Genomic DNA, 25,300 nt, shown 5'->3' with positions numbered 1-25,300 from the left:
TGCTGGCGTAACTCCGCTGGTCGAGGCAACATCTCTGGAGGAAAAAAGGATGGGTGACGTCTCCGGTCGGGACCCCCCCTTCAGAGTGACAATAGACAATAGACAATAAGTGCAGGAGGAGGCCAATCGGCCCTTCGAGCCAGCACCGCCATTCAATGTGATCATGGCTGATCATTCTCAATCTGTACCCCGTTCCTGCCTTCTCCCCATACCCCCTGACTCCGCTATCCTTAAGAGCTCTATCCAGCTCTCTCTTGAATGCATTCAGAGAATTGGCCTCCACTGCCTTCTGAGGCAGAGAATTCCACAGATTCACAACTCTCTGACTGAAAAGGTTTTTCCTCATCTCAGTTCTAAATGGCCTACCCCTTACTCTTAAACTGTGGCCCCTTGTTCTGGACTCCCCCAACATTGGGAACATGTTTCCTGCCTCTAACGTGTCCGACCCCTTAATAATCTTATATGTTTCGATAAGATCTCCTCTCATCCTTCTAAATTCCAAAGTGAAAGTAAATGGGAGGGAACTGGACATGGGAAAAGGCCGGAGCAAAGTAGGGCCGGTCTCTGCGGAATGATGAGAGGTGTTTGTTCCCAAGTGCACATGCATACAGTTCCCATCTAGTTATTAAGGCTTGCCCTACAACTCCAAACTCTCCGCATTTTTATATAACACAGAAATACCAAGGTTGAGTGATACAACCCTGTGGTACAGGGATAGAGTTGCTGCCTCGCAGCGCCAGAGACCGGGTTCGATCCTGACTGCGGGCGCTGTCTGTACGGAGTTTGTACGTTCTCCCCGTGACCTGCGTGGGTTTTCTCCGGGCGCTTCGGTTTCCTCCCACACTCCAAAGGCGTGCAGGTTTGTAGGTTAATTGGCTTGGTATAAATGTAAAAACTGTTGCCAGTGCAGGGTAGCGTGAATGTGCGGGGATCGCTGGTCGGCACGGACTCGGTGGGCCGAAGGGCCTGTTTCCGCGCTGTATCTCTAAACTAACAAAAACCTATGGCGGGACTGTCATATGTTGAAAGACTGGAGCGACTAGGTTTGTATACACTGGAATTTAGAAGGATGATAGGGGATCTTATCGAAATGTATAAAATTATTAAGGGGTTGGACACGTTCGAGGCAGGAAACATGTTCCCAATGTTGGGGGAGTCCAGAACCAGGGGCCACAGTTTAAGAATAAGGGGTAGGCCATTTAGAACAGAGATGAGGAAAAACTTTTTTAGTCAGAGAGTTGTGAATCTGTGGAATTCTCTGCCTCAGAGGGCAGTGGAGGCCAATTCTCTGAATACATTCAAGAGAGAGCTAGATAGAGCTCTTAAGGATAGCGGAGTCAGGGGGTATGGGGAGAAGGCAGGGATGGGGATCTGATTGAGAATGATCCGCCATGATCACATTGAATGGCGGTGCTGGCTCGAAGGGCCGAATGGCCTTCTCCTGCATCTATTTTCTATTGTCTATTGTCTATTGTCTAATCAAGAATCTATCTATCTCTGCCTTAAAAAGAGATCCATTAACTTGGCCTCCACAGCCTTCTGCGGCAATAAATCCCACAGATTCACCACCCTCTCATCTCCTTCATAAAGGAACGTCCTTTAATTCTGAGGCTGTGCCCTCTGGTCCTAGACTCTCCCACTAGTAGGAGTGGCCAAAACTAATACTATCCTACACACACTACGGTAAATTGGTTCTGCAAATTGTCGCTAGAATGAGTGATCGAGTGAGTGATGGTCGGTGTGGACTCATCGAGCTGAAGTGCCCATTTCCACGCTAAATTTGCCCATTTGCCCATCTCTAAACTAAACTCAACCCCACTGCCTGATTGCACTATCTTTAGCTTGTTGTGTTTCTATGAAAGGGTTAACGTCCCTTTGTTAGTCAGAATCATTTTTCTTTTCCAGAGTGGAAATGCTAAAGACTCGAGAGCATAACTTTAAGCTGAGACTTTAAACGTATAAAATTCTTAAGGGGTTGGAGAGGCTAGATGCGGGAAGATTGTTCCCGATGTTGGGGAAGTCCAGAACCAGGGGTCACAGCTTAAGGATAAGGGGGAAGTCTTTTAGGACCGAGACGAGAAAACATTTCTTCACACAGAGAGTGGTGAGTCTGTGGAATTCTCTGCCACAGAAGGTAGTTGAGGCCAGTTCATTGGCTATATTTAAGAGGGAGTTAGATGTGGCCCTTGTGGCTAAAGGGATCAGTGGGTATGGAGAGAAGGCAGGTACGGGTTACTGAGCTGGATGATCAGCCATGATCATATTGAATGGCGGTGCAGGCTCGAAGGGCCGAATGGCCTACTCCTGCACCTATTTTCTATGTTTCTATGTTTCTGAGAGGGGCAAAGTTTAAAGGACGCATTTTATTTTAGCCTGGAACACGCTGCCAAGGGTGGTGGTGGAGGTGGCGTTTAAGAGGCTTTTACATCGGCACATTGATATGCAGGGAGAGATATTGATCATAGGCAGGCAGAGGAGCTTAGCTTACTTAACATGGCTTTGTGTTCGCATGCACATTGAACCAAAGAGCCTGTTCTGGAGCTGCGACGTTTTGTGTCCATCTGTCCCAGTTGGTTTGGTTTAGTTTAGAGATGCAGCCTGGAAAGGGGCCCTTCGACCGACTGGCTCCTCACACCAGTTCACACGAGTTCTGTGTTATCCCACTTTCTCATCCATATTCGCTGCGCACACTAGGGGCGATTTACTGAGGGGCCAATTTACCTACAAAGCCACACGCCTTTGGGATGAGGGAAGAAACCGGAGCACCCAGAGGGATAGATAGATTCTTGATCAGCACGGGCGTCGGAAGTTATGGGCAGAAGGCAGGAGATTGGGGTTAGGAGGGAGAGAGAGGTCGGCCGTGATTGAACGGCGGAGTGGACTTGATGGGCCGAATGGCCCTAATTCTGCTCGCATTCCTTATGAAACCCGTGCACAGTCACAGTGAGAATGTGCAAACTCCACACAGGCCACCCCCGAGGTTGGGATCGAAACTGGTGTTTTCCAGAAATGCCGAACTGTGATCTTCAGCACTTTGTGTCTTTTTTGGTAAGCCGGCATCTGCAGTTCCTCGTATCTACATTTTCTTACTGCAGGCTTGGTTCCAGCACTGTTTGAGCTGCTTTATATTTCTTCCTTTCTTGGGCTGAGTAAAGGCATTTGAACTTTTAATTAAAAATTACCCTTTTGCAACACCCTCCACTGCTCGGTTTGGTTTGGAGATACAGCGCGGAAACGGGCCCTTCGGCCCACCGGGTCCGCGCCGCCCAGCGATCCCCGCACATTGCCACTATCCCACGCACAATAGCACTATCCCGCACGCACTAGGGACAATTTACACGCACGCCAAGCCAGTACACCTACATACCTGTACGACTTTGGAGTGTGGGAGGAAGCCGAAGATCTCGGAGAAAAAACCTTTGCGGGTCACGGGGAGAACGTACAAACTCCGTACGGACGGCACCCGTAGTCGGGATCGAACCCGGGTCTCCGGCGCTGCAAGCGCCGCAAGGCAGCAACTCTGCCGCTGCGCCACCGTCTGGCTCCCAGCTTGTAGTGGGGCATCCTTTTAGATTTTTTAGATTTAGAGATACAGCGCGGAAACAGGCCCTTCGGCCCACCGGGTCCGCGCCGCCCAGCGCATTAACACTAACCTACACACACTAGGGACAATTTTTACATTTGCCCTGCCAATTAACCTACATACCTGTACGTCTTTGGACATCCTGATTGAATATAAATCTTACCTAGAGTTTACGACCCTCGAAAATAAAAATCAGTTCGGCTCTTGAGAGGAGTGAGATGAAAACCAAATTTCACAAATTTTAAAAATGTGTGTTTTAAAAAAAATAAAATAAGGAAATGTAAGTATTTTACTGTACCAAATATTACCAATCTAGTATTCTTGGAGTTCATCTAGTTCCTGAAACCCAACTCTTGATCCCTTTCACCTTGGTCAAGAACAATTGTGGATCACACAACTACCATTACTGTAAGTATAATGGCCGGTTTTTTTAAATGTGTCGCTCCTCGTAGAAACCTGCCAATGCAACCATTTTCGGCTCTTGTCAACTCTCGTCCCATCTCCAACTTCTTTCCTTCAGTTCTTGTGTTGCCATCTCCCAAATCCATGTCAACTCCACCACCATCACCACATGGTTGAATCTTGTTATCAGTTCAGTTTGGCTCGCATTTTGGCTGAAGGAGTTTGCCAGAATAATCCCACCTTCCAGTCCTTCATGGCCCCTCAAATAATCTTTGAGGGCTTTAGGGAAAACTCTGTGTGCCAACGACTCCTCTCGTTTTCCTGGTTTAGCTTTTTCATAGAAACATAGAAAATAGGTGCAGGAGGAGGCCATTTGGCCCTTCGAGCCCACTCATTGTGACCATGGCTGATCGTCCACAATCAGTAACCCGTGCCTGCCTTCTCCCCATATCCCTTGATTCCGCTAGCCCCTAGAGCTCTATCCAACTCTCTTTTAAATTCATCCAGTGAATTGGCCTCCACTGCCTTCTGTGGCAGAGAATTCCACAAATCCACAACTCTCTGGGTGAAAACGTTTTTTTTCTCACCTCAGTTTTAAATGCCTCGTCTTTATTCTTAGACTGTGGGTCCCTGGTTTTCGGTGTAGCTTTTCAATAGACAATAGGTGCAGAAGTAGGCCATTCGGCCCTTTGAGCCAGCACCACCATTCAATGTGATCATGGCTGATCATTCTCAAACAGAACCCCGTTCCTGCCTTCTCCCCATACCCCCTGACTCCGCTATCCTTCAGAGCTCTATCTAGCTCTCTCTTGAATGCATTCAGAGAATTGGCCTCCACTACCTTCTGAGGCAGTGAATTCCACAGATTCACAACTCTCTGACTGAAAAAGTTTGTCCTCATCTCCGTTCTAAATGGCCTACCCCTTATTCTTAAACTGTGGCCCCTGGTTCTGGACTCCCCCAACATTGGGAACATGTTTCCTGCCTCTAACGTGTCCAACCCCTTAATAATCTTATATGTTTCGATAAGATCCCCTCTCATCCTTCTAAACTCCAGTGTAGACACTGTCACGTGCACCGAGGTACAGCGAAAAGCTTTTGTTGCGTGCTATCCAGTCTATCCAGAAAGACGATACACGGTCACAGTCGAGCCATTTGCAAGGTACAGACAGAGATTTAAGAGTGTGGAGCGATTGTAATGTGTGATTGTACATCTGCTTCTGTGGCGGGCACGCAAACAGTCACCTGGGTTGGGTGCGTCTTGGATGCAGTCCAAATGTGTTAATGCCTTGATATTGCTCTGCCATTCATTGCTTTTGTGACCAGTCCTACACCCTTGTCCACTTTCCCCATCCCTATAATCTCTAACCTTTCTTTGAAACCATCGCAATTACAATACATCATCTTTAACTGCACTTTTTTTAATTCATCGATGGATCACGGCCATTTTTATTTCGTTTAGTTTAGAGATACAGCGCAAAACAGGTCCTTCGGCTCACCGAGTCCGCACCGACCAGCGATCCCCGCACATTAACACAACCCTGCACACACTAGGGACAATCTTACATTTACACCAAGCCAATTAATCTACAAACCTGTACATCTTTGGAGTGTGTGAGGAAACCGAAGATCTCGGAGAAAACCCACCCAGGTCACGGGGAGATCTAGAGAGTGGTCTGGACCTACCATCTACCTCATTGGAGACCCTCGGACTATATTTAATTGGACTTTACTGGACTTTATCTTGCACTAAACATTATTCCCGTTATCCTGTATCGGTACACTGTGGAAGGCATGTCAATAATCATGTATGGACTTTCAGCTGACTGGATAACACTCAACTCGGTTCACAGAAGCATTGAAGCATAGATGCAGGAGGAGGCCATTCGGCCCTTCGAGTCAGCCATTCAATATGATTATGGCTGATCATCCAAAATCAGTACCCCATTCCTGCTTTCTTCCCATATCCCTTGATTCCTTTAGCAATAAGAGCTAAATCTAACGCTCTCTTGAAAACATCTAGTGAACTGGCCTCCACTGCCTTCTGTGGCAGAGAATTCCACAGATTCACAACACTCTGGGTGAAAAGGTTTTTCCTCATCTCAGTCCTAAATGGCCAACCCCTTATTCTTAAACTGTGACCCCTGGTTCTGGACTCCCCCAACATTGGGAACATTTTTCCTGCATCGAGCAGGAATTCTTAAATCCTTTAAGAATTTTTATATGTTTCTATAAGATCCCCTCTCATCCTTCGAAATTCCAGTGAACACAAGCCCAGTCGAGCCATTCTTTCATCACGCGCCAGTCCCGCCATCCCGGGTATTAACCCGGTGAGCCTACGCTGGACTCCCTCAATAGCAATAACGTGGCAATAATGAACTAAACTAGATTGAAGGATTGAAGAAATTGCAGAATCTGCGTGCCAATGGTCAATTTTTCCTAATTCCAAGGATTGAGAAGATTGAGGGGGGGTCTTATAGAAACTTACAAAATTCTTAAGGGGTTGGACAGGCTAGATGCAGGAAGATTGTTCCCGATGTTGGGGAAGTCCAGAACAAAGGGTCACAGCTTAAGGATAAGGGGGAAGTCTTTTAGGACCGAGATGAGAACGTTTTTTTTTCACACAGGGAGTGATGAATCTATGGAATTCTCTGCCACAGAAGGTAGTTGAGGCCAGTTCATTGGCTATATTTAAGAAGGAGTTAGATGTGGCCCTTGTGGCTAAAGGGATCAGGGGGTATGGAGAGAAGGCAGGTACGGGATACTGAGTTGGAGGATCAGCCATGATCATATTGAATGGCGGTGCAGGCTCGAAGGGCCGAATGGCCTACTCCTGCACCTATGTTTCTATGTTTCTATGTTTCTATGATCAGAGTTTAGTTCAAAGCAGTGACCTTCCTAAGGTGAAGGGCAGGGATCACAGTTGAAAGAGAAAGTGCCTTGTGTTGAAATGGTTGTCTAACTGTGTAATGCTCTTTTATCTTTAACCCCTTGCTCCTTCAGTTTCCAAGTCAACATTTGGTTTCTGATGATCGACTGGCACGCCGGTCGGCCGTTGACTCCATCTGCTTTATCCTTGTTCGAAACCCCAGGTACGCCCTCAAGAGTCTGTTTGACGAGGCCATCGAGGTCGACGTTCTGGACAGCGGGGACTCTGCTCACCTGGCCCTCTTGTCGAGGCCGGAACTCGGCATAACCTTCACCAAAATACACTGCTGGTGCCTCGTGCAATACTCAAAGTGTGTGTTCATGGATGCTGACATGCTGGTAAGTTTGGTTCTCTCTCTAGTACGACGTTCCGGGAGGCGAGGAGCAATTACTCTGGGCGAAAAAAGAGTGGTTTGGCGGCAATAAGCCACAATAGACAATAGGTGCAGGAGGAGGCCATTCGGCCCTTCGAGCCAGCACCGCCATTCAATGTGATCATGGCTGATCATTCTCAATCAGTACCCCGTTCCTGCCTTCTCCCCGTACCCCCTGACTCCGCTATCCTTAAGAGCTCTATCTAGCTCTCTCTTGAATGCATTCAGAGAATTGGCCTCCACTGCCTTCTGAGGCAGAGAATTCCACAGATTCACAACTCTCTGACTGAAAAAGTTTTTCCTCGTCTCAGTTCTAAATGGCCTACCCCTTATTCTTAAACTGTGGCCCCTTGTTCTGGACTCCCCCAACATTGGGAACATGTTTCCTGCCTCTAACGTGTCCAACCCCTTAATAATCTTATACGTTTCGATAAGATCTCCTCTCATCCTTCTAAATTTCAGTGTATACAAGCCTAGTCGCTCCAGTCTTTCAACATATGACAATGCAGGATATCGGGAGCGTTTAGGTTAGTTCGGAGATACAGCTCGGAAACCGGCCCCTCGGCCCACGCCGACCAGCAATCCCCGCACATTAACGCGAATCTACATGCATTGGGGACGATTTACAATTGATCCAAGCCAATTAGCTTAAAAAACCTGCACGTCTTTGGAGTGTGGGAGGAAACGGGAGAGAGGTCGCGGGGAGAACGTACAAACTCCGTGCAGACAGCTGCCATCAACGGGATAGAACACGGGTCTCTGGCGCTGTGAGGCAGCAACGCTACCGCTGCGCCACCGTACGTACCACTGTGGTTCCCTTTGACCCGTAAAGGAAAGTGACCCCAATGAATGTAGATGCAATCAGTTATACGACACTGTGGTTCTAAGAGAGTTTGGATGCTAATTCCTTGTCCCGCTTTCCCCCAAGGCCATTCAGTGACTTGGACGAGTTCCACAGGTGTGAGCTCTGTGCAGGGAGATCAAGATTAGGGTCACAGAGAATGGTTGCAACCCTCCGAGATTGGACCGTCTGAGTCCGTCTGGACCCACCTGATCTCCTGGTTGCCAAACACTTGAATTCCCCTTCCCATTCGCACACTGACCTTTCTGTCCTGGGCCTCCTCCACTGTCAGAGTGAGGCCAAATTCGCACACTGACCTTTCTGTCCTGGGCCTCCTCCATTGTCAGAGTGAGGCCAAAAGCAAATTGGAGGCTGCCCTCGTATTTCGCTTGGGCAGCTTACAAACCAGTGAAGGTATTTATTCACAAAATGCTGGAGCAACTCAGCAGGTCAGGCAGCATCTCAGGAGAGAAGGAATGGGTGACGTTTCAGGTCGAAACCCTTCTTCAGAATACTGTCGATATCTCTCGTTTCCCTTTCCCCCGACCAAGGGTCTGAAGAAGGGTCTCGACCCAAAACGTCACCCATTCCTTCTCTCCTGAGATGCTGCCTGACCTGCTGAGTTACTCCAGCATTTTGTGAATAAATACCTTCGATTTGTACCAGCATCTGCAGTTATTTTCCTACACAAACTCAATGGGGATCGCTGGTCGGCGTGGACCCGGTGGGGCTGTTTCTGCACTGTATCTCTAGCTTAACTAAATAAATTATTTTGGATTAAACCAGCATCTGCAGATCCTTTCTGCACATTTTGTCCGCTCTACTGCGAAATCTCCTCGAGGTAAGCCTACTTTGAAGAGGTTCTCCTCCTCTCTCCAACGAGAGTTCTGCAACATCCTCTCTGAAGAAGGGTCTCGACCCGAAACGTCACCCATTCAATAGACGATGGAGAAGGCCATTAGGCCCTTCTAGCCAGCACCGCCATTCAATGTGATCATGGCTGATCATTACCAGATTGAATCCTGGGATGGCAGGACTTTCATATGAAGAAAGATTGGATAGACTAGACTTATACTCGCTGGAATTTAGAAGACTGAGGGGGGATCTTATAGAAACATATAAAATTCTTAAGGGGTTGGAGAGGCTAGATGCGGGAAATTGTTCCCGATGTTGGGGGAGTCCAGAACTAGGGGTCACAGCTTAAGGATAAGGGGGAAGTCTTTTAGGACCGAGATGAGAAAACATTTCTTCACACAGAGAGTGGTGAGTCTGTGGAATTCTCTGCCACAGAAGGTAGTTGAGGTCAGTTCATTGGCTATATTTAAGAGGGAGTTAGATGTGCCCCTTGTGGCTAAAGGGATCAGGTGGTATGGAGAGAAGGCAGGTACAGGTTACTGAGCTGGATGATCAGCCATGATCATGTTGAATGGCGGTGCAGGCTCGAAGGGCCGAATGGCCTACTCCTGCACCTATTTTCTATGTTTCTATGTTTCTATGTTTCTATCCACAATCAGTACCCCGTTCCTGGCCTCTCCCCATGCCCCCTGACTCCGCTGTCATTAAGAGCTCCATCTAACTCTCTCTTGAAAGCATCCAGAGAATTGGCCTCCACTACCTTCTGAGGCAGAGAATTCCACAGATTTCCAACTCTCCAGAAGGATGCTGCCTGTCCCGCTGAGTTACGCCCGCTTTTTGTGTCTATCTTCGGTTTAAACCAGCATCTGCAGTTCCTTCCAATAGACTTTCAATGTCAATTAACTGTTTGTATGTGCCAATAACTGCATAATATGTGGGGTACTTGCAATGTACAAAATGGACTGTTTTATTCCTCTGTGTGGGAGCATCCCTCTCAGAGATCTCTATTTAAATGGCATTTTCCAGGTGTGTCAGAACATAGATGACCTCTTTGAAAGGGAAGAGCTCTCTGCTGCTCCAGATCCGGGCTGGCCAGACTGCTTCAACAGTGGGCTGTTTGTCTACAAGCCTTCCATCGAAACCTACAATCAATTACTGCAGTTTGCAGTGGAAAATGGTAGTTTTGATGGTGAGTATGTTTTGTCTTTCTGCTGACTGGTTAGCCCGCAGCAAAGACCTTTCGTTGTACACGCGACAATAAACTAAACTAACTAAACTAACTAAACCAACTAAACCAACTAAACCAACTAAACCAACTAAACCAACTAAACCAACTAAACCAACTAAACCAACTAAACCAACTAAACCAACTAAACCAACTAAACCAACTAAACCAACTAAACTAACTAAAGCGGGCGGCCTGCATGGTGGCGCAGCGGTAGAGTTGCTGCCTTGCAGCGCCTGAGACCCGGGTTCGATCCCGACTACGGGTGCTGTCTGTACGGAGTTTGTACATTCTCCCCGTGACCTGCGAGGGTTTTCGGTTTCCACCCACACTCCAAAGACGTTCAGGTTTGTGGGTTAATTGGGTTGTGTTTTTGTATACTTTGTGTAAGTGTAAATTGTCCCCAGTGTGTGTAGAATGGTGTTAATGTGCGGGGATCGCCGGTCGGTGCGGACTCGGTGGGCCGAAGGGCCTGTTTCCGCGCTGTATCTCTAAACTAAACTAAATTTTAAAAAATCCATCCTGTCCATGCGTTTGGCGTTTCGGCCCAAAGAGGCAGGAGTGAGAGAGTATGGGCTTTAGCCTGGACGGTCCAAATCTTTTCTGCAGGTAATAAGATGATATAGCTCGTTTCTTCTACCAGAAGCAGTGTAGACAATAGACAATAGACAATATGTGCATGAGGAGGCCATTCGGCCCTTCGAGCCATTCAATGTGATCATGGCTGATCATTCTCAATCAGTACCCTGTTCCTGCCTTCTCCCCATACCCCCTGACTCCGCTATCCTTAAGAGCTCTATCTAGCTCTCTCTTGAATGCATTCAGAGAATTGGCCTCCACTGCCTTCTGAGGCAGAGAATTCCACAGATTCACAACTCTCTGACTGAAAAAGTTTTTCCTCATCTCCGTTCTAAATGGCCTACCCCTTATTCTTAAACTGTGGCCCCTTGTTCTGGACTCCCCCAACATTGGGAACATGTTTCCTGCCTCTAACGTGTCCAACCCCTTAATAATCTTATACGTTTCGATAAGATCTCCTCTCATCCTAAATTCCAGTGTATACAAGCCTAGTCGCTCCACTCTTTCAACATATGACAGTCCTGCCATTCCGGGAATTAACCTAGTAAACCTACGCTGCACGCCCTCAATAGCAAGAATATCCTTCCTCAAATTTGGAGACCAAAATTGCACACAGTACTCCAGGTGCGGTCTCACTAGGGCCCTGTACAACTGCAGAAGGACCTCTTTGCTCCGATACTCAACTCCTCTTGTTATGAAGGCCAACATTCCATTGGAACAAAAATTACAAGCGTCATATTGACACCCCAAATCCCTACCATCAATACATGAGCAAATTTGCAGATGATACAAAGCTGGGTGGGAGTGTGAACTGTGAGGAAGATGCTAAGAGGTTGCAGGGTGACTTGGACAGGTTGTGTGAGTGGGCGGATGCATGGCAGATGCAGTTTAATGTGGATAAGTGTGAGGTTATCCACTTTGGTGGTAAGAATAGGAAGGCAGAGTATTATCTGAATGGTGCCAAGTTAGGAAAAGGGGACGTACAATGAGATCTGGGTGTCCTAGTGCATCAGTCACTGAAAGGAAGCATGCAGTTACAGCAGGCAGTGAAGAAAGCCAATGGAATGTTGATTGGGAAAATCATGCCTGACTAATCTTCTGGAATTTTTTTCAGGATGTAATAAGTAGAATAGATAAGGGAGAGCCAGTGGATGTGGTATATCTGGACTTTCAAAAAGCCTTTGACAGGTTGTGTTGGTGGGCAGATGCATGGCAGATGCAGTATAATGTGGATAAATGTGAGGTTATCCACTTTGGTGGCAAGAACAGGAAGGCAGATTATTATCTGAATGGTGTCAGATTAGGAAAAGGGGAGGTGCAACGAGACCTGGGTGTGCTTGTACACCAGTCACTGAAAGTAAGCATGCAGGTAGAGCAGGCAATGAAGAAAGATAATGACATGTTGGCCTTCGTTGTGAGAAGATTTGAGTTTACGAGCAAGGAGGTTCTATTGCAGTTGTACAGGGCCCTGGTGAGACCGTGCCTGGAGTATTGTGTGCAATATTGGTCTCCTAATTTGAGGAAGAGCATTATTGCTATTGAGAGAGCGCAGCGTAGGTTCACCAGGTTAATTCACGGGATGGCGGGACTGACATATAATGAAAGAATGGGTCGGCTGGGCTTGTATACACTGGAATTTAGAAGGATGAGAGGGGATCTCATAGAAACATATACAATTCTTAAAGGATTGGACAGGCTAGATGCAGGAAAAATATTCCTGATGTTGGGGGCGTCCAGAACAAGGGGTCACAGTTTAAGAAGTAAGGGGTAGGCCCCGAGATGAGGGAAAAACTTTTTCATCCAGAAAGTTGTGAATCTGTGGAATTATCTGCCACAGAAGGCAGTGGAGGCCAATTCACTGGATGTTTTCAAGAGAGAGTTAGATTTAGTTCTTCGGGCTAAAGGAATCGAGGGATATTGCTTTTATTAATGCTTTTATTGTTGGACTGTGTTTTTGGGGTTGTGTAATTTTAATGCCTATTTAATGCTTTTATTGTTGGACTGTGGGTGACTGAATTTCTTCCAATATTGGATGACAAATAAAGCTATCTTGAATCTTGAATCTTGAATCTTGAATCTTGAATCTTGAATCTTGAATCTTGAATATGGGGGGGGAAAAGTCAGAACGGGGTACTGATTTTAGATGAACAGCCATGATCATATTGAATGGCGGTGCTGGCTCGAAGGGACGAATGGCCTACTCCTGCACCTATTTTTCTATGTTTCTATTTGACGAAAGAAATTCCCCCTCATCTCCTAGGCCTCTGGCCCTAGACTCTCCCACTAGTGGAAACGCTCTCTACACACCCCGTGCTGTCTCATGATACGGTGTTTGCGATGCTTTTGTTGTTAAGAGTGAAAATCAACATATTGACGAAAATCAACATAAAGAGCCTGTTCCTGTGCTCTAAATGTTTTTTTGTTCTGCTTAAGGGGTTGGAGAGGCTAGATGCGGGAAGATTGTTCCCGATGTTGGGGAAGTCCAGAACCAGGGGTCACAGCTTAAGGATAAGGGGGAAGTCTTTTAGGACCGAGATGCGAAAACATTTCTTCACACAGAGAGTGGTGAGTCTGTGGAATTCTCTGCCACAGAAGGTAGTTGAGGCCAGTTCATTGGCTATATTTAAGAGGGAGTTAGATATGGCCCTTGTGGCTAAAGGGATCAGGGGGTATGGAGAGAAGGCAGGTACAGGTTACTGAACTGGATGATCAGCCATCAACATATTGAATGGCGGTGCAGGCTCGAAGGGCCGAATGGCCTACTCCTGCACCTATTTTCTATGTTTCTATGTTTTGCTGACTCTAATTTACGATTGAAGATGTTTTCACGTTGTCTTTTTTTTGTGTGTTTGTTTGCCTTGTACGTTAGGTGGAGATCAAGGCTTGTTGAATAGTTTCTTCAGTGGCTGGCCTACGCAGGATATCCGCAAACACCTCCCATTCATTTACAACCTGGCTGGCATTGCCTTGTACAGCTACCTCCCGGCCTTCAAGCGGTAAGCTTCTTTTCATTTTTACATAGAAACATAGAAAATAGGTGCAGGAGGAGGCCACTCGGCCCTTTGAGCCAGCACCGCCATTCATTGGGATCATGGCCGATTGTCCACAATCAATAACCCGTGCCCTGCCTTCTCCACATATCCCTTGATTCCACTAGCCCCTAGAGCTCTATCTAACTCTCTCTTAAATCCATCCAGTGATTTGGCCTCCACTGCCCTCTGGCAGAGAATTCCACAAATTCACAACTCTGGGTGAAAAAGTTCCTTCTCACCTCAGTTTTGGTCTCCCCCTTTATTCTAAGACCTCCCTTTATTCTAATGGCCTCCCCCTTTATTCTTAGACTGTGGCCTCTGGGTCTGGACTCCCCCAACATTGGGAACATTTTTCCCGCATCTAGCTTGTCCAGTCCTTTTATAGTTTTATATGTTTCTATAAGATCCCCCCTCATCCTTCTAAACTCCAGTGAACACAAGCCTATCACGGTCACGGGGAGAACGTGCAAACTCCGTACAGACAGCGCCCGTAGTCGGGATCGAACCAGTGTCTCTGGCGCTGTGAAAGTTTCTGATCCTTTGGGGTCCACCTGTGCTTTCCCTGAAGTTGCGAGAGTTTAAGATGTTGTCATTGTTAACGCAGGTTTGGTGCTTCTGTCAAAGTGGTTCATTTCTTGGGGCCGACGAAACCGTGGCATTTCAGGTACGATGCTGCGACGAAGAATGTCGTGCAAGAGAACATGTCCCCTGCAGACAGCATGTTCCTCAGCTTCCTCAACGTGTGGTGGGACATCTACACCACTTTCATCTTGCCACTGTTGGCCCAGGAGAGTGGAGAGAAAGAAGTCCATGAACTGGTAAGCTGGAGAGAGAGAGAGAGGGAGAGAGACAGCACGAGAAGCAGTATGGATAGAGATGAGGAATTGTAAGGGTAAAAAGACCCTAATGGGAGTCATCTACAGGCCCCCAAAGAGTAGCCTCGACATAGGGTGCAAGTTGAATCAGGAACTAAAATTGGCATGTCACAAACGTAATGCTGTGGTGGTCATGGGAGATTTCAACATGCAGGTAGACTGGGAAAATCAGGTTGGTAATGGACCCCAGGAAAGAGAGTTTATGGAGTGCCTCCGAGATGGATTCTTAGAACAGCTTGTACTGGAGCCTACCAGGGAGAAGGCAATTCTGGATTTAGTGTTATGTAATGAACCTGACCTGATAAGGGGACTCGAGGTAAATGAGCCATTAGGAGGCAGTGGCCACAATATGATAAGTTTTACTCTACAAATGGAGAGGGAGAAGGTAAAATCGGAGGTGTCAGTATTACACTATATCAAAGGGGATTACAGAGGCATGAGGCAGGAGTTGGCCAAAATTGACTGGAAGGAGGCCCTAGCAGGGAAGACTGTGGAACAGCAATGGCAGGTATTCCTGGGAATAATGCAGAAGTTGCAGGATCAATTTATCCCAAAGAGGAGGAAAGATTCTAAGGGGAGTAAGAGACACCTGTGGCTGACAAGGGAAGTCAGGGACAGCATAAAAATAAAAGGGAAGAAGTATAACATAGCAAAGAAGAGTGGGAAGACAGAGGATTGGAACTCTTTTAAAGAGCAACAGAAGATAACTAAAAAGGCAATACGGGGAGAAAAGATGAGGTATGAGGGTAAACTAGCCAATAATATAAAGGAGGATAGTAAAAGCTTTTTTAGGTATGTGAAGAGGAAAAAAATAGTCAAGGCAAATGTGGGTCCCTTGAAGACAGAAGCAGGGGAATTTATTATGGGGAACAAGGAAATGGCAGAAGTGTTGAACCGGTACTTTGGATCTGTCTTCACTGAGGAGGATACAAAAAATCTCCCAGATGTTCTAGTGGCCAGAGATCCTAGGGTGACAGAGGAACTGGAGGAAATCCACATTAGGCAGGAAAAAGTTTTGGGTAGACTGATGGGACTCAAGGCTGATAAATCCCCAGAGCCTGATGGTCTGCATCCCAGGGTGCTTAAGGAGGTGGCTCTAGAAATTGTGGACGCATTAGTGATTATTTTCCAATGTTCTATAGATTCCGGGTCAGTTCCTGTGGATTGGAGGGTAGCTAATGTTATCCCACTTTTCAAGAAAGGAGGGAGAGAGAAAATGGGAAATTATAGACCAGTTAGTCTGACATCAGTGGTGGGGAAGATGCTGGAGTTAATTATAAAAGACGAAATTGCGGAGCATTTGGATCGCCGTAACAGGATCGTTCCGAGTCAGCATGGATTTACGAAGGGGAAATCGTGCTTGACTAATCTACTGGAATTTTTTGAGGATGTAACTAGGAAAATTGACAGGTGCATGTGGTGTACCTCGACTTTCAGAAAGCCTTCGACAAGGTCCCACATAGGAGATTGGTGGGCAAAATTAGAGCACATGGTATTGGGGGTAGGGTACTGACATGGATAGAAAGTTGGTTGACAGACAGAAAGCAAAGAGTGGGGATAAATGGGTCCCTTTCAGAATGGCAGGCAGTGACTAGTGGGGTACCGCAAGGCTCGGTGTTGGGACCGCAGCTATTTACAATATACATCAATGACTTGGATGAAGGGATTAAAAGTACCATTAGTAAATTTGCCGATGATACAAAGCTAGGTGGCTGTGTGAACTGTGAGGAAGATGCTATGAGGTTGCAGGGTGACTTGGACAGGTTGTGTGAGTGGGCGGATGCATGGCAGATGCAGTTTAATGTGGATAAGTGTGAGGTTATCCACTTTGGTGGTAAGAATAGGAAGGCAGATTATTATTTGAATGGTGTCAAGTTAGGAAAAGGGGACGTACAACGTGATCTGGGTGTCTTAGTGCATCAGTCACTGAAAGGAAGCATGCAGGTACAGCAGGCAGTGAAGAAAGCCAATGGAATGTTGGCATTCATAACGAGAGGATTTGAGTATAGGAGCAGAGGTCCTTCTGCAGTTGTACAGGGCCCTAGTGAGACCGCACCTGGAGTACTGTGTGCAGTTTTGGTCTTCAAATTTGAGGAAGGATATTCTTGCTATTGAGGGCGTGGAGCGTAGGTTTACTAGGTTAATTCCCGGAATGGCGGGACTGTCATATGTTGAAAGACTAGAGCGACTAGGCTTGTATACACTGGAATTTAGAAGGATGAGAGGGGATCTTATCGAAACGTATAAGATTATTAAGGGGTTGGACATGTTAGAGGCAGGAAACATGTTCCCAATGTTGGGGGAGTCCAGAACCAGGGGCCACAGTTTAAGAATAAGGGGTAGGCCATTTAGAACAGAGATGAGGAAAAACTTTTTCAGTCAGAGAGTTGTGAATCTGTGGAATTCTCTGCCTCAGAAGGCAGTGGAGGCCAAGTCTCTGAATACTTTCAAGAGAGAGCTAGATAGCGCTCTTAAGGATAGCGGAGTCAGGGGGTATGGGGAGAAGGCAGGAACGGGGTACTGATTGAGAATGATCAGCCATGATCACATTGAATGGCGGTGCTGGCTCGATGGGCCGAATGGCCTCCTCCTGCACCTATTGTCTATTGTCTATTGTCTATTGAGAAGGACACGAAACGTTGGGGAGAAGGGGTCTGAAGAAGGGTCTCGACCCGAAACACCACCTATTCCTTCCCTCCAGGCTCAGCTACCTGACTCGCTGAGTTACTCCACCATTTTGTGATACCTACGCTAAACGTTGGAGTAACTCAGCGGGACAGGCAGCATCTCTGGGGAAAAGGAATGGGTGACGTTTCGGGTGGAGACCCTACTTATGACTGAGGGTCGGGGGAGAGGGAAGCGAGAGCTATCGAAGGGTGAGGCGTGAAAACGTGAGATCAAAGGAGACGAAAGTCAAGGAAAATATAGAATAGATCGCTGTTAGCTACGGGAAGGAGACAACGAGGCATACAAAGCTAGGGAGTCATTCTTTATCCTTCATGATAAATGACAGGGTTTTACCTTTTGGAGATTTTTAGACTTTAGAGATGCAGCTTGGAAACAGGGCCTTCGGCCCACCGAGTCCGATCCGACCGGCGACCACGCCGTACATTGTCCCACACACTCGGGACAATTTACAATTTTACGGAACTCATTAACCTCCAAGCCTGCACGTCTTTGGAGTGTGGGAGGAAACCGGAGCTCCCGGTGAAAACCCACGCAGGTCACGGGGAGAACGTTCAAACTCCGTACAGACGGCGCCCGTAGTCAGGATCAAACTCTGGGTCTCTGGCGCTGTAAGGCAGCGACTCGGGAGAAAAGGAACAGGCGTCATTTAAGGTCGGGACTTTTTTTTTTAGACTGGTGATGTTTTTGGGTCGGAACCCTTCTTTAGACATGGGGTGGTGCCTGACCTATTGAGTTACTCCAGCACTTTGTGTCTTTTAAAAATAATTGTTGACCCCAAACACTCTAATGGTTCAATGGTTCTACAAGAAAAGCTGGAGTAACTCAGCGGGTCCCTGGAGAAAAGGAATAGGTGACGTTTTGGGTTGAGACCTTCTTCTCGATCCGAAACGTCACCTATTCCTCTCAGTTTAGGTTTATTACTAGACCAAGTGGTCCCGTTGGGCCCAAACCTCTCCTGCATTGGTGCAGCACCCTCTCCCCCTCCCCTCCCCCCCTTCCCCCTTCCCCTCCCCTCCTTCCCCCTCCCCCTTCCTCCCCCACTCCATCCCTCTCAACCTCCCTTATCCTCCCTCCTCCCTCCCTCCCTCCACCCCCCTTCCTCTCACCCTCTCCTCCCTCCCTCCCTCCCTCTCCCCTCCCTCCCTAGGAGATGGATTTAAACTTTAAAATGTGAATAACTTAAAAAACATAACCACCGATTTCAATGAAACCTCTTCCATTAGCACCAAAGGGACGAAGGCGGGTTTTAGCTGGGCTGCAGTTCAGGAACAAACAAACGAACAAACGAGAGTTTTAGTTTATAGCTTGTCGCCTGTACCGAGGTACAGTGAAAAGCAGTCGTTGCGTGCTAATCCAGTCAGCGGGAAAAAAACCCAAGGAGTTTCCCCTGTCGTTGCTGCCCGACCGGCTGACTTACTCCAGCTGTTTGTGTCCGGCCAACATCTGCAGTTCCTTCCCAAGCTCTCGAATGGTTCAATTCGCCGCAAGCGTCTTGTCGCGTTGTTTTATATCGTTTTATATCCCTGCTCGTCTAAGCGTTGTGTCATTTTCTACTTCCAGCTGCTTGAAGCGGAGCGTTGCCGAGCCAGCTTGAGACGGGGAGTCGATATCGGCGCGGTCAAGAGGATGTCACAGTCAATCGAACCCACGAGGCCTTTTACTGCCGAGGTAAAAGTTGTGACAATAAAGTACCATGCGGTCATCAGTGGTGGGAGCGGAATTAAGGCCACTCGGCCCATCTAGTCTACTCCGCTATTCAATCACGGCTGATCTATCTCTTTCCCCCCCCGCCACCCAACCCCGTTCTCCTGCCTTCTCCCCATAACCCCCGACACCCATACTAATCAAGAATCTATCCATCTCTGCCTTGAATATACCCACTGACTTGGACCCCCACAGCCTTCTGTGGCAATGAATTCCACAGATTCACCGCCCTGATCCGTGAAAATTGAACTCTTAAGCATGGAACAGTTAATCTTTGGCCTGCACTCGTTTTCACAGGTGGGGGAGTCTAGGACCAGAGGGCACAGCCTCGGAATAAAAGGACGTGCCTTTCGACAATAGGTGCAGGAGTAGGCCATTCGGCCCTTCGAGCCAGCACCACCATTCAATGTGATCATGGCTGATCATTCTCAATCAGTACCCCATTTCTGCCTTCTCCCCACACCCCCTGACTCCGCTATCCTTAAGAGCTCTATCCAGCTCTCTCTTGAATGCATTCAGAGAATTGGCCTCCACTGCCTTCTGAGGCAGAGAATTCCACAGATTTACAACACTCTGACTGAAAAAGTTTTTCCTCATCTCCGTTCTAAATGGCCCATCACTTATTCTTAAACTGTGGCCCCTGGTTCTGGTCTCCCCCAACATTGAGAACATGTTTCCTGCCTCTAGCGTGTCCAACCCCTTAATAATCTTATATGTTTCAATAAGATCCCCTCTCATCCTTCCAAATTCCAGTTTAAGGAATTTAGTTCGCCAGAGGGCGGTGAATCTGTGGAATTCATTGAATGGCGGAGTAGACTTGATGGGCCGAATGGCCTAATTCTGCTCTTGGAGCTCATGATCGTTTAAACTTTGCACTCTTCTATTGCAGGGCCTGTGTTGTCTCCCTCAGTTGTTTGGGAAACCCTTTGGGTACCCTGGGTTAGGGCAGTGGGGGGGTGACGGGGGGGGGGGGGGGGGGGGGTGGGGTGGGGTGGGGGGGGGGTGGTGGAGGTGGTGTAGGTAGGGATCCTAATAAAGTAAACCTTGCCTTTTGGTGAGTGCAAGTTCTAATTGTGCCAAAATGTAGTCTTCGTTGAGGCGCAACGGAAAAATTTGGCGTCTCATTAACAGTGAGTCGGCACGGTGGCGCAGCGGTAGAGTTGCTGTCGTACAGCGCCGGAGACCCGGGTTCGATCCTGACTACGGGCGCTTGTCTGTACGGAGTTTGTACGTCCCACCCGTGACCTACGTGGGTTTTCTCCCAGATCTTCGGTTTCATCCCACGCTCCAACGACGTACGGGCTTGGCGTAAATGCATGAATGTAAAATTGTGTGTGTAGGACAGTGTCGATGTGTGGGGATCGCTGGTCGGCGTGCGCTCGGTGGGCCGAAGGGCCTGTTTCCGCCCTGTATCTCTCGACTGAATATTACATGTGCTCACCTGACTTCATTGCTGCTATGGGTGGTGCCACCTTATGGACTGCGTTTACTACAGTTATCGGCACAAAGTGCTGAAGTAACTTGGCATCTGCCTGGGTTTTCTCTGAGATCTTCGGTGTCATCCCACACTCCAAAGACGCACAGGTCTGTAGGGTAATTGGCTTGGTGTATATAGATGTGCCCCCAAGTGTGTGTAGGGTAGTGTTAATTTGTGGGGGTCGCTGGTCGGTTTGGACTCTGTGGGCCGAAGGGCCTGTTACCGTGCAGTGTCTGTAAACTAAACTAAATTTTAAAAAATGGACCAAACCACACTCAGTAGGACAGGCAGCATCTCTGGAGAGAAGGAATGGGTGACGTTTTAGATTGAGGCCCATCTGTTGTCCTTGTCGTAGTTAGGGCTCGGCTTAGATTCTATGCGAAACCTGGTTTGGTTGCTGCCAAGCAAATGAGCTTGAACATGAGAATCAGGATGTTGAGAATGTTTTTGCCAATACTTTTCCTTGTATCACATCATATTAAAGATATAAGGAAATATGTTTTTGCAAATGGAATTTTTTGGACATGTCTTTGATGTGAGATTGTAGGTGAAGTGAAAAAGTTGTGTGTATATATATTATATATATATAAATATAAACATAGACAAACATAGCCAGCACCGCCATTCATGGCTGATCATCCACAATCAGTACCCAGTTCCTGCCTTCTCCCCGTGTCCCTTGATTCCGCTATCCCTAAGAGCTCTATCTAACTCTCTTTTGAATGCATCCAGTGAATCGGCCTCCACTGCCTTCTGAGGCAGAGAATTCCACAAATTCACAACTCTGTGTGATAAAGTTTTTCCTCATCTCAGTTCTAAATGGCCTACCCCTTATTCTTTAAACTGTGGCCCCTGGTTCTGGACTCCCCCAACATCGGCAACATGTTTCCTATGTCTAGCGTGTCCAATCCCTTAATAATTTAATATGTTTCTTATAAGATCCCCTCTCATCCTTCTAAATTCCAGTGAATGCAAGCCCAGTCGACCCATTCTTTCATCACATCACAGTCCCGCCATCCCAGGAATTAACCTCGTGAACCTGTGCTGCACTCCCTCAATAGCAAGAATGTCCTTCTTCAAATTAGGAGACCAAAACTGCGCACAATACTCCAGGTGTGGTCTCACCAGGGCCCTGTACAACTGCAGAAGGGTCTCTTTGCTCCTCTATTCAAATCCTCTCGTAATGAAGGCCATCATGCCATTAGTTTTCTTCACTGCTTGCTGTACATGCATGCTTACTTTCAGTGACTGATGTACAAGGACACCCAGGTCTTGTTGTACTTCCCCATTTCCTAACCTGACACCATTCAGATAATAATCTGCCTTCCTGTTCTCGCCACCAAAGTTGATAACCTCACATTTATCCACATTAAACTGTATCTGCCATGCATCCGCCCACTCACCCAACTTACCCAAGTCACCCTGCAGCCTCGTAGCATCCTCATCACAGCTCACACTGCCACCTAGCTTTGTGTCATCTGCAAATTTGCTCGTGTTACTTTTAATTCCTTCATCTAAATCATTAATGTATATTGTAAATAACTGGGGTCCCAGCACCGAGCCTTGTGGTGCCCCACTAGTCACTGCCTGCCATTCTGAATGGGACCCGTTATTCTCTACTCTGTGTGTGTGTGTGTGTGTGTGTGTGTGTGTGTGTGTGTGTGTGTGTGTGTTTATGTCCACGTATCCAAACCTTGGATAGCCAGATGCGGCGAATTAGCCTTCAAATACCTTGGCCTTTTGTGTGTGAGTTTTTAAAAAAAATGTTTAAACCCATCCTTTCCATATTGAATTTAGAAGACTGAGGGGGGATCTTATTGAAACATATAAAATTCTTAAGGGGTTGGAGAGGCTAGATGCGGGAAGATTGTTCCCGATGTTGGGGAAGTCCAGAACCAGGGGTCACAGCTTAAGGATAAGGGGGAAGTCTTTTAGGACCGAGATGAGAAAACATTTCTTCACACAGAGAGTGGTGAGTCTGTGGAATTCTCTGCCACAGAAGGTAGTTGAGGCCAGTTCATTGGCTATATTTAAGAGGGAGTTAGATGTGGCCCTTGTGGCTAAAGGGATCAGGGGGTATGGAGAGAAGGCAGGTACAGGTTACTGAGCTGGATGATCAGCCATGATCATATTGAATGGCAGTACAGGGCCGAATGGCCTACTATTGCACCTATTTTCTATGTTTCTATATCGGTTGAAGGAGCAAGCCAGAATAATCCCAGCTTTCAGTCCCTCATGGCTCCTCAAATATCTTTGTTCGAAGGCTTTAGTGGAACTCTGAGTGCCAAACACCTCTCATTTTCCCGGGGCAGCTTTCCGATTTAGCCTTCTTTGGTCACGTGCACCGAGGTAGAGTGAAAAGCTTTTGTTGCGTGCTAACCAGTCAGCGGAAAGACAATGCATGATGACAATCGAGCCGTCCACAGTGGACAGACACATGATAAAGGAAATAACGTGAATAACATTTAGTGCAAGGTAAAGACTGATTAAGTCTAGATAAGGGTTTGTTATTCCACATGCTATTATTTACTACTTTGTGTGATAAGGGGCAAAGAAACGTGTGTGTATATATGGCAAAATATTAGAAACATGGACATAGAAAATAGGTGCAGGAGTAGGCCATTTGGCCCTTCGAGCCATTCAATGTGATCATGGCTGATCATCCTCAATCAGGACCTCGTTCCTGCCTTCTCCCCAAATCCCTTGATTCCGCTAGCCCTAAGAGCTCTATCTAACTCCCTTTTGAATGCATATTCAATGTGATCATGGCTGATTATGTAAAATCAGTACCCCGTTAGCTGGGAGTTTGTTTCTGCATTTACTGGAGCAAAGCACCGTTGCCACTGGAAGTGATTTTTTCCAAATGTTTTAAGTCTTGTTACTGAGATTCGGGGAATCAAGAACCAGAGGGCATGTGTTTAAGGTGAGAGGGGCAGGATGTAATAGGAATCGGAGCGGCACCTTTTGTCCATCAGAGAGGGTGGAGGGTATATGGAACGAGCTGCCAGAAGGGGTAGCAAAGACACCTGGGCACCTGCATGGTTTTCAAAGCAGAGATAGATCGATTCTTGATTAGTACAGGTGTCAGAGGTTGTGGGGAGAAGGCAGGAGAATGGGGCTAGGAGGGAGAGATAGATCAGCCATGATTGAATGGCGGAGTAGACTTGATGGGCCGAATGATGTAAGTCTACTCCTTGCCCTCATGCCCTCATGCCCTCATGCCCTCATGACCTCATGACCTCATGCCCTCATGCCCTCATGACACAGGGTTGAGAGGGTAAGATAGATCAGTCATGATTGAATGGCGGAGTTGATGTGATGGGTCGAATGGTCAAATTCTGCTCTTCGAACTTATGAACCTATGGAAAGGAAAGGTTGAAAGGAAAGTGGACCAAATGCGAGCGAATGGGACTAGCTTAGAATGGGCAGAGGCACGTTGGGCCGAAGGGACCGTTCTGTTTGGATCTGATTGTAAGATTCCATGAGAGGAATAGACCAGGTAAATGCACCTCTCGTCTCTTGCGCAGTGGAGGGGGAATCGAGGACATAGGCTTCAGGTGAAGGGGAAAAGATTTGATAGGGATCTGAGGGGTAATTTTTTTTCTCACACAGAGGGTGGTGGGTGTGTGGAACGAGCTGCCAGAGGAGGTAGTTGAGGCAGGCACTATCCCAATGCTTAGACAGGTGCATGGATAGGGCAAGTTTGGAGGGGTATGGGCCAATCACGGGCAGGTGGGACTGGTGTGGGCAAGTTGACCGGCGTGGGCAAGTTGGGCCGAAGGGCCTGTTTCCACGCTGTATCACTCCATAAGTAAGGTAATTTGGGAAGGCTTGGAAAATAACCGTGATGTGGACTGGGCTGATATTTATTTTCTTTAATTTTCAACAGCCAATTTATGGTGTCATCTCAACTGAGGATTTCCATCATATTCCTAAAATAGTTGTTCAGCCACCAGATTCATTTCAACTGATTGAACCGGTATTTCACCTTTACTCTACAACTGTTGAATAGATAATGATTAACAATACTACATCGATGGTTTAATTAGATCAACATTCTGATTTTTTTTTTAAAGTGCAGGTAATGTCCTGTGTTGGTTGTGTAAGAGAGAATTGCCGATGCTGGTTTAGATCGAAGGTAGACACAAAATGCTGGTGTAACTCAGCGGGTCAGGCAGCATCTCTGGAGAGAAGGAATGGGTGACGTTTCAGGTCGAGACCCTTCTTCAAGTCTATATGTACATACATACATTAATAGTGCAAAAAGACATGCTAATTCTAGTGCTCTAACATCGCTAACCAATCGAAGCTCAGTTCGTTTTAGGGGGGGGGGGAGGTGGTGAAGGCAAATAGGTGGAAAATACAAAGGCTATCTGAAGAAGAGTCTCGACCCAAAACGTCGCCCATTCCTTCTCTCCAGAGATGCTGCCTGTCCCGCTGAGTTGCTCCAGCATTTTGTGTCTGCTGTGTTAGTTATGTCACTGGTTGAGTAACCAGCAGTTTTGGTTAAAGGTTGAAGGTGAGTTTTCATCCTAGCGTGGTAGTTTAAATAGGTGTTAAATCGGTGAGTTTAAAATAAACACTGAACGTGGTGTCAGTGATGTGTAGGTAAATAACTGCAGATGCTGGTTCAAATTGAAGGTAGACACAAAATGCTGGAGTAACTCAACGGGTCAGGCAGCATCTCGGGAGAGAAGGGATGGGTGACGTTTCGGGTCGAGACCCTTCTTCAGACAG

At 47.1% G+C, this 25,300-nt stretch overlaps 1 protein-coding gene across 1 annotated transcript in view; it reads left to right on the top strand.

The window, feature by feature from the left end:
* The window catches only part of gyg2 (glycogenin 2), a 79,524-nt gene that overhangs the window by 4,470 nt on the left and 49,754 nt on the right, over window positions 1–25,300 (top strand). The window contains exons 3-8 of the mRNA XM_078402923.1: window positions 7,078–7,252; window positions 10,010–10,172; window positions 13,657–13,783; window positions 14,424–14,637; window positions 18,943–19,050; window positions 24,453–24,542. Of these exons, the coding sequence (XP_078259049.1) occupies window positions 7,078–7,252; window positions 10,010–10,172; window positions 13,657–13,783; window positions 14,424–14,637; window positions 18,943–19,050; window positions 24,453–24,542 (877 nt within the window). The remainder of the gene's footprint in view (window positions 1–7,077; window positions 7,253–10,009; window positions 10,173–13,656; window positions 13,784–14,423; window positions 14,638–18,942; window positions 19,051–24,452; window positions 24,543–25,300) is intronic.

This window comes from Rhinoraja longicauda, chromosome 7 (genome assembly GCF_053455715.1).
Source record: "Rhinoraja longicauda isolate Sanriku21f chromosome 7, sRhiLon1.1, whole genome shotgun sequence".
NCBI lineage: Eukaryota > Metazoa > Chordata > Chondrichthyes > Rajiformes > Arhynchobatidae > Rhinoraja > Rhinoraja longicauda.
This window is presented reverse-complemented; position numbering and strand designations above follow the sequence as displayed.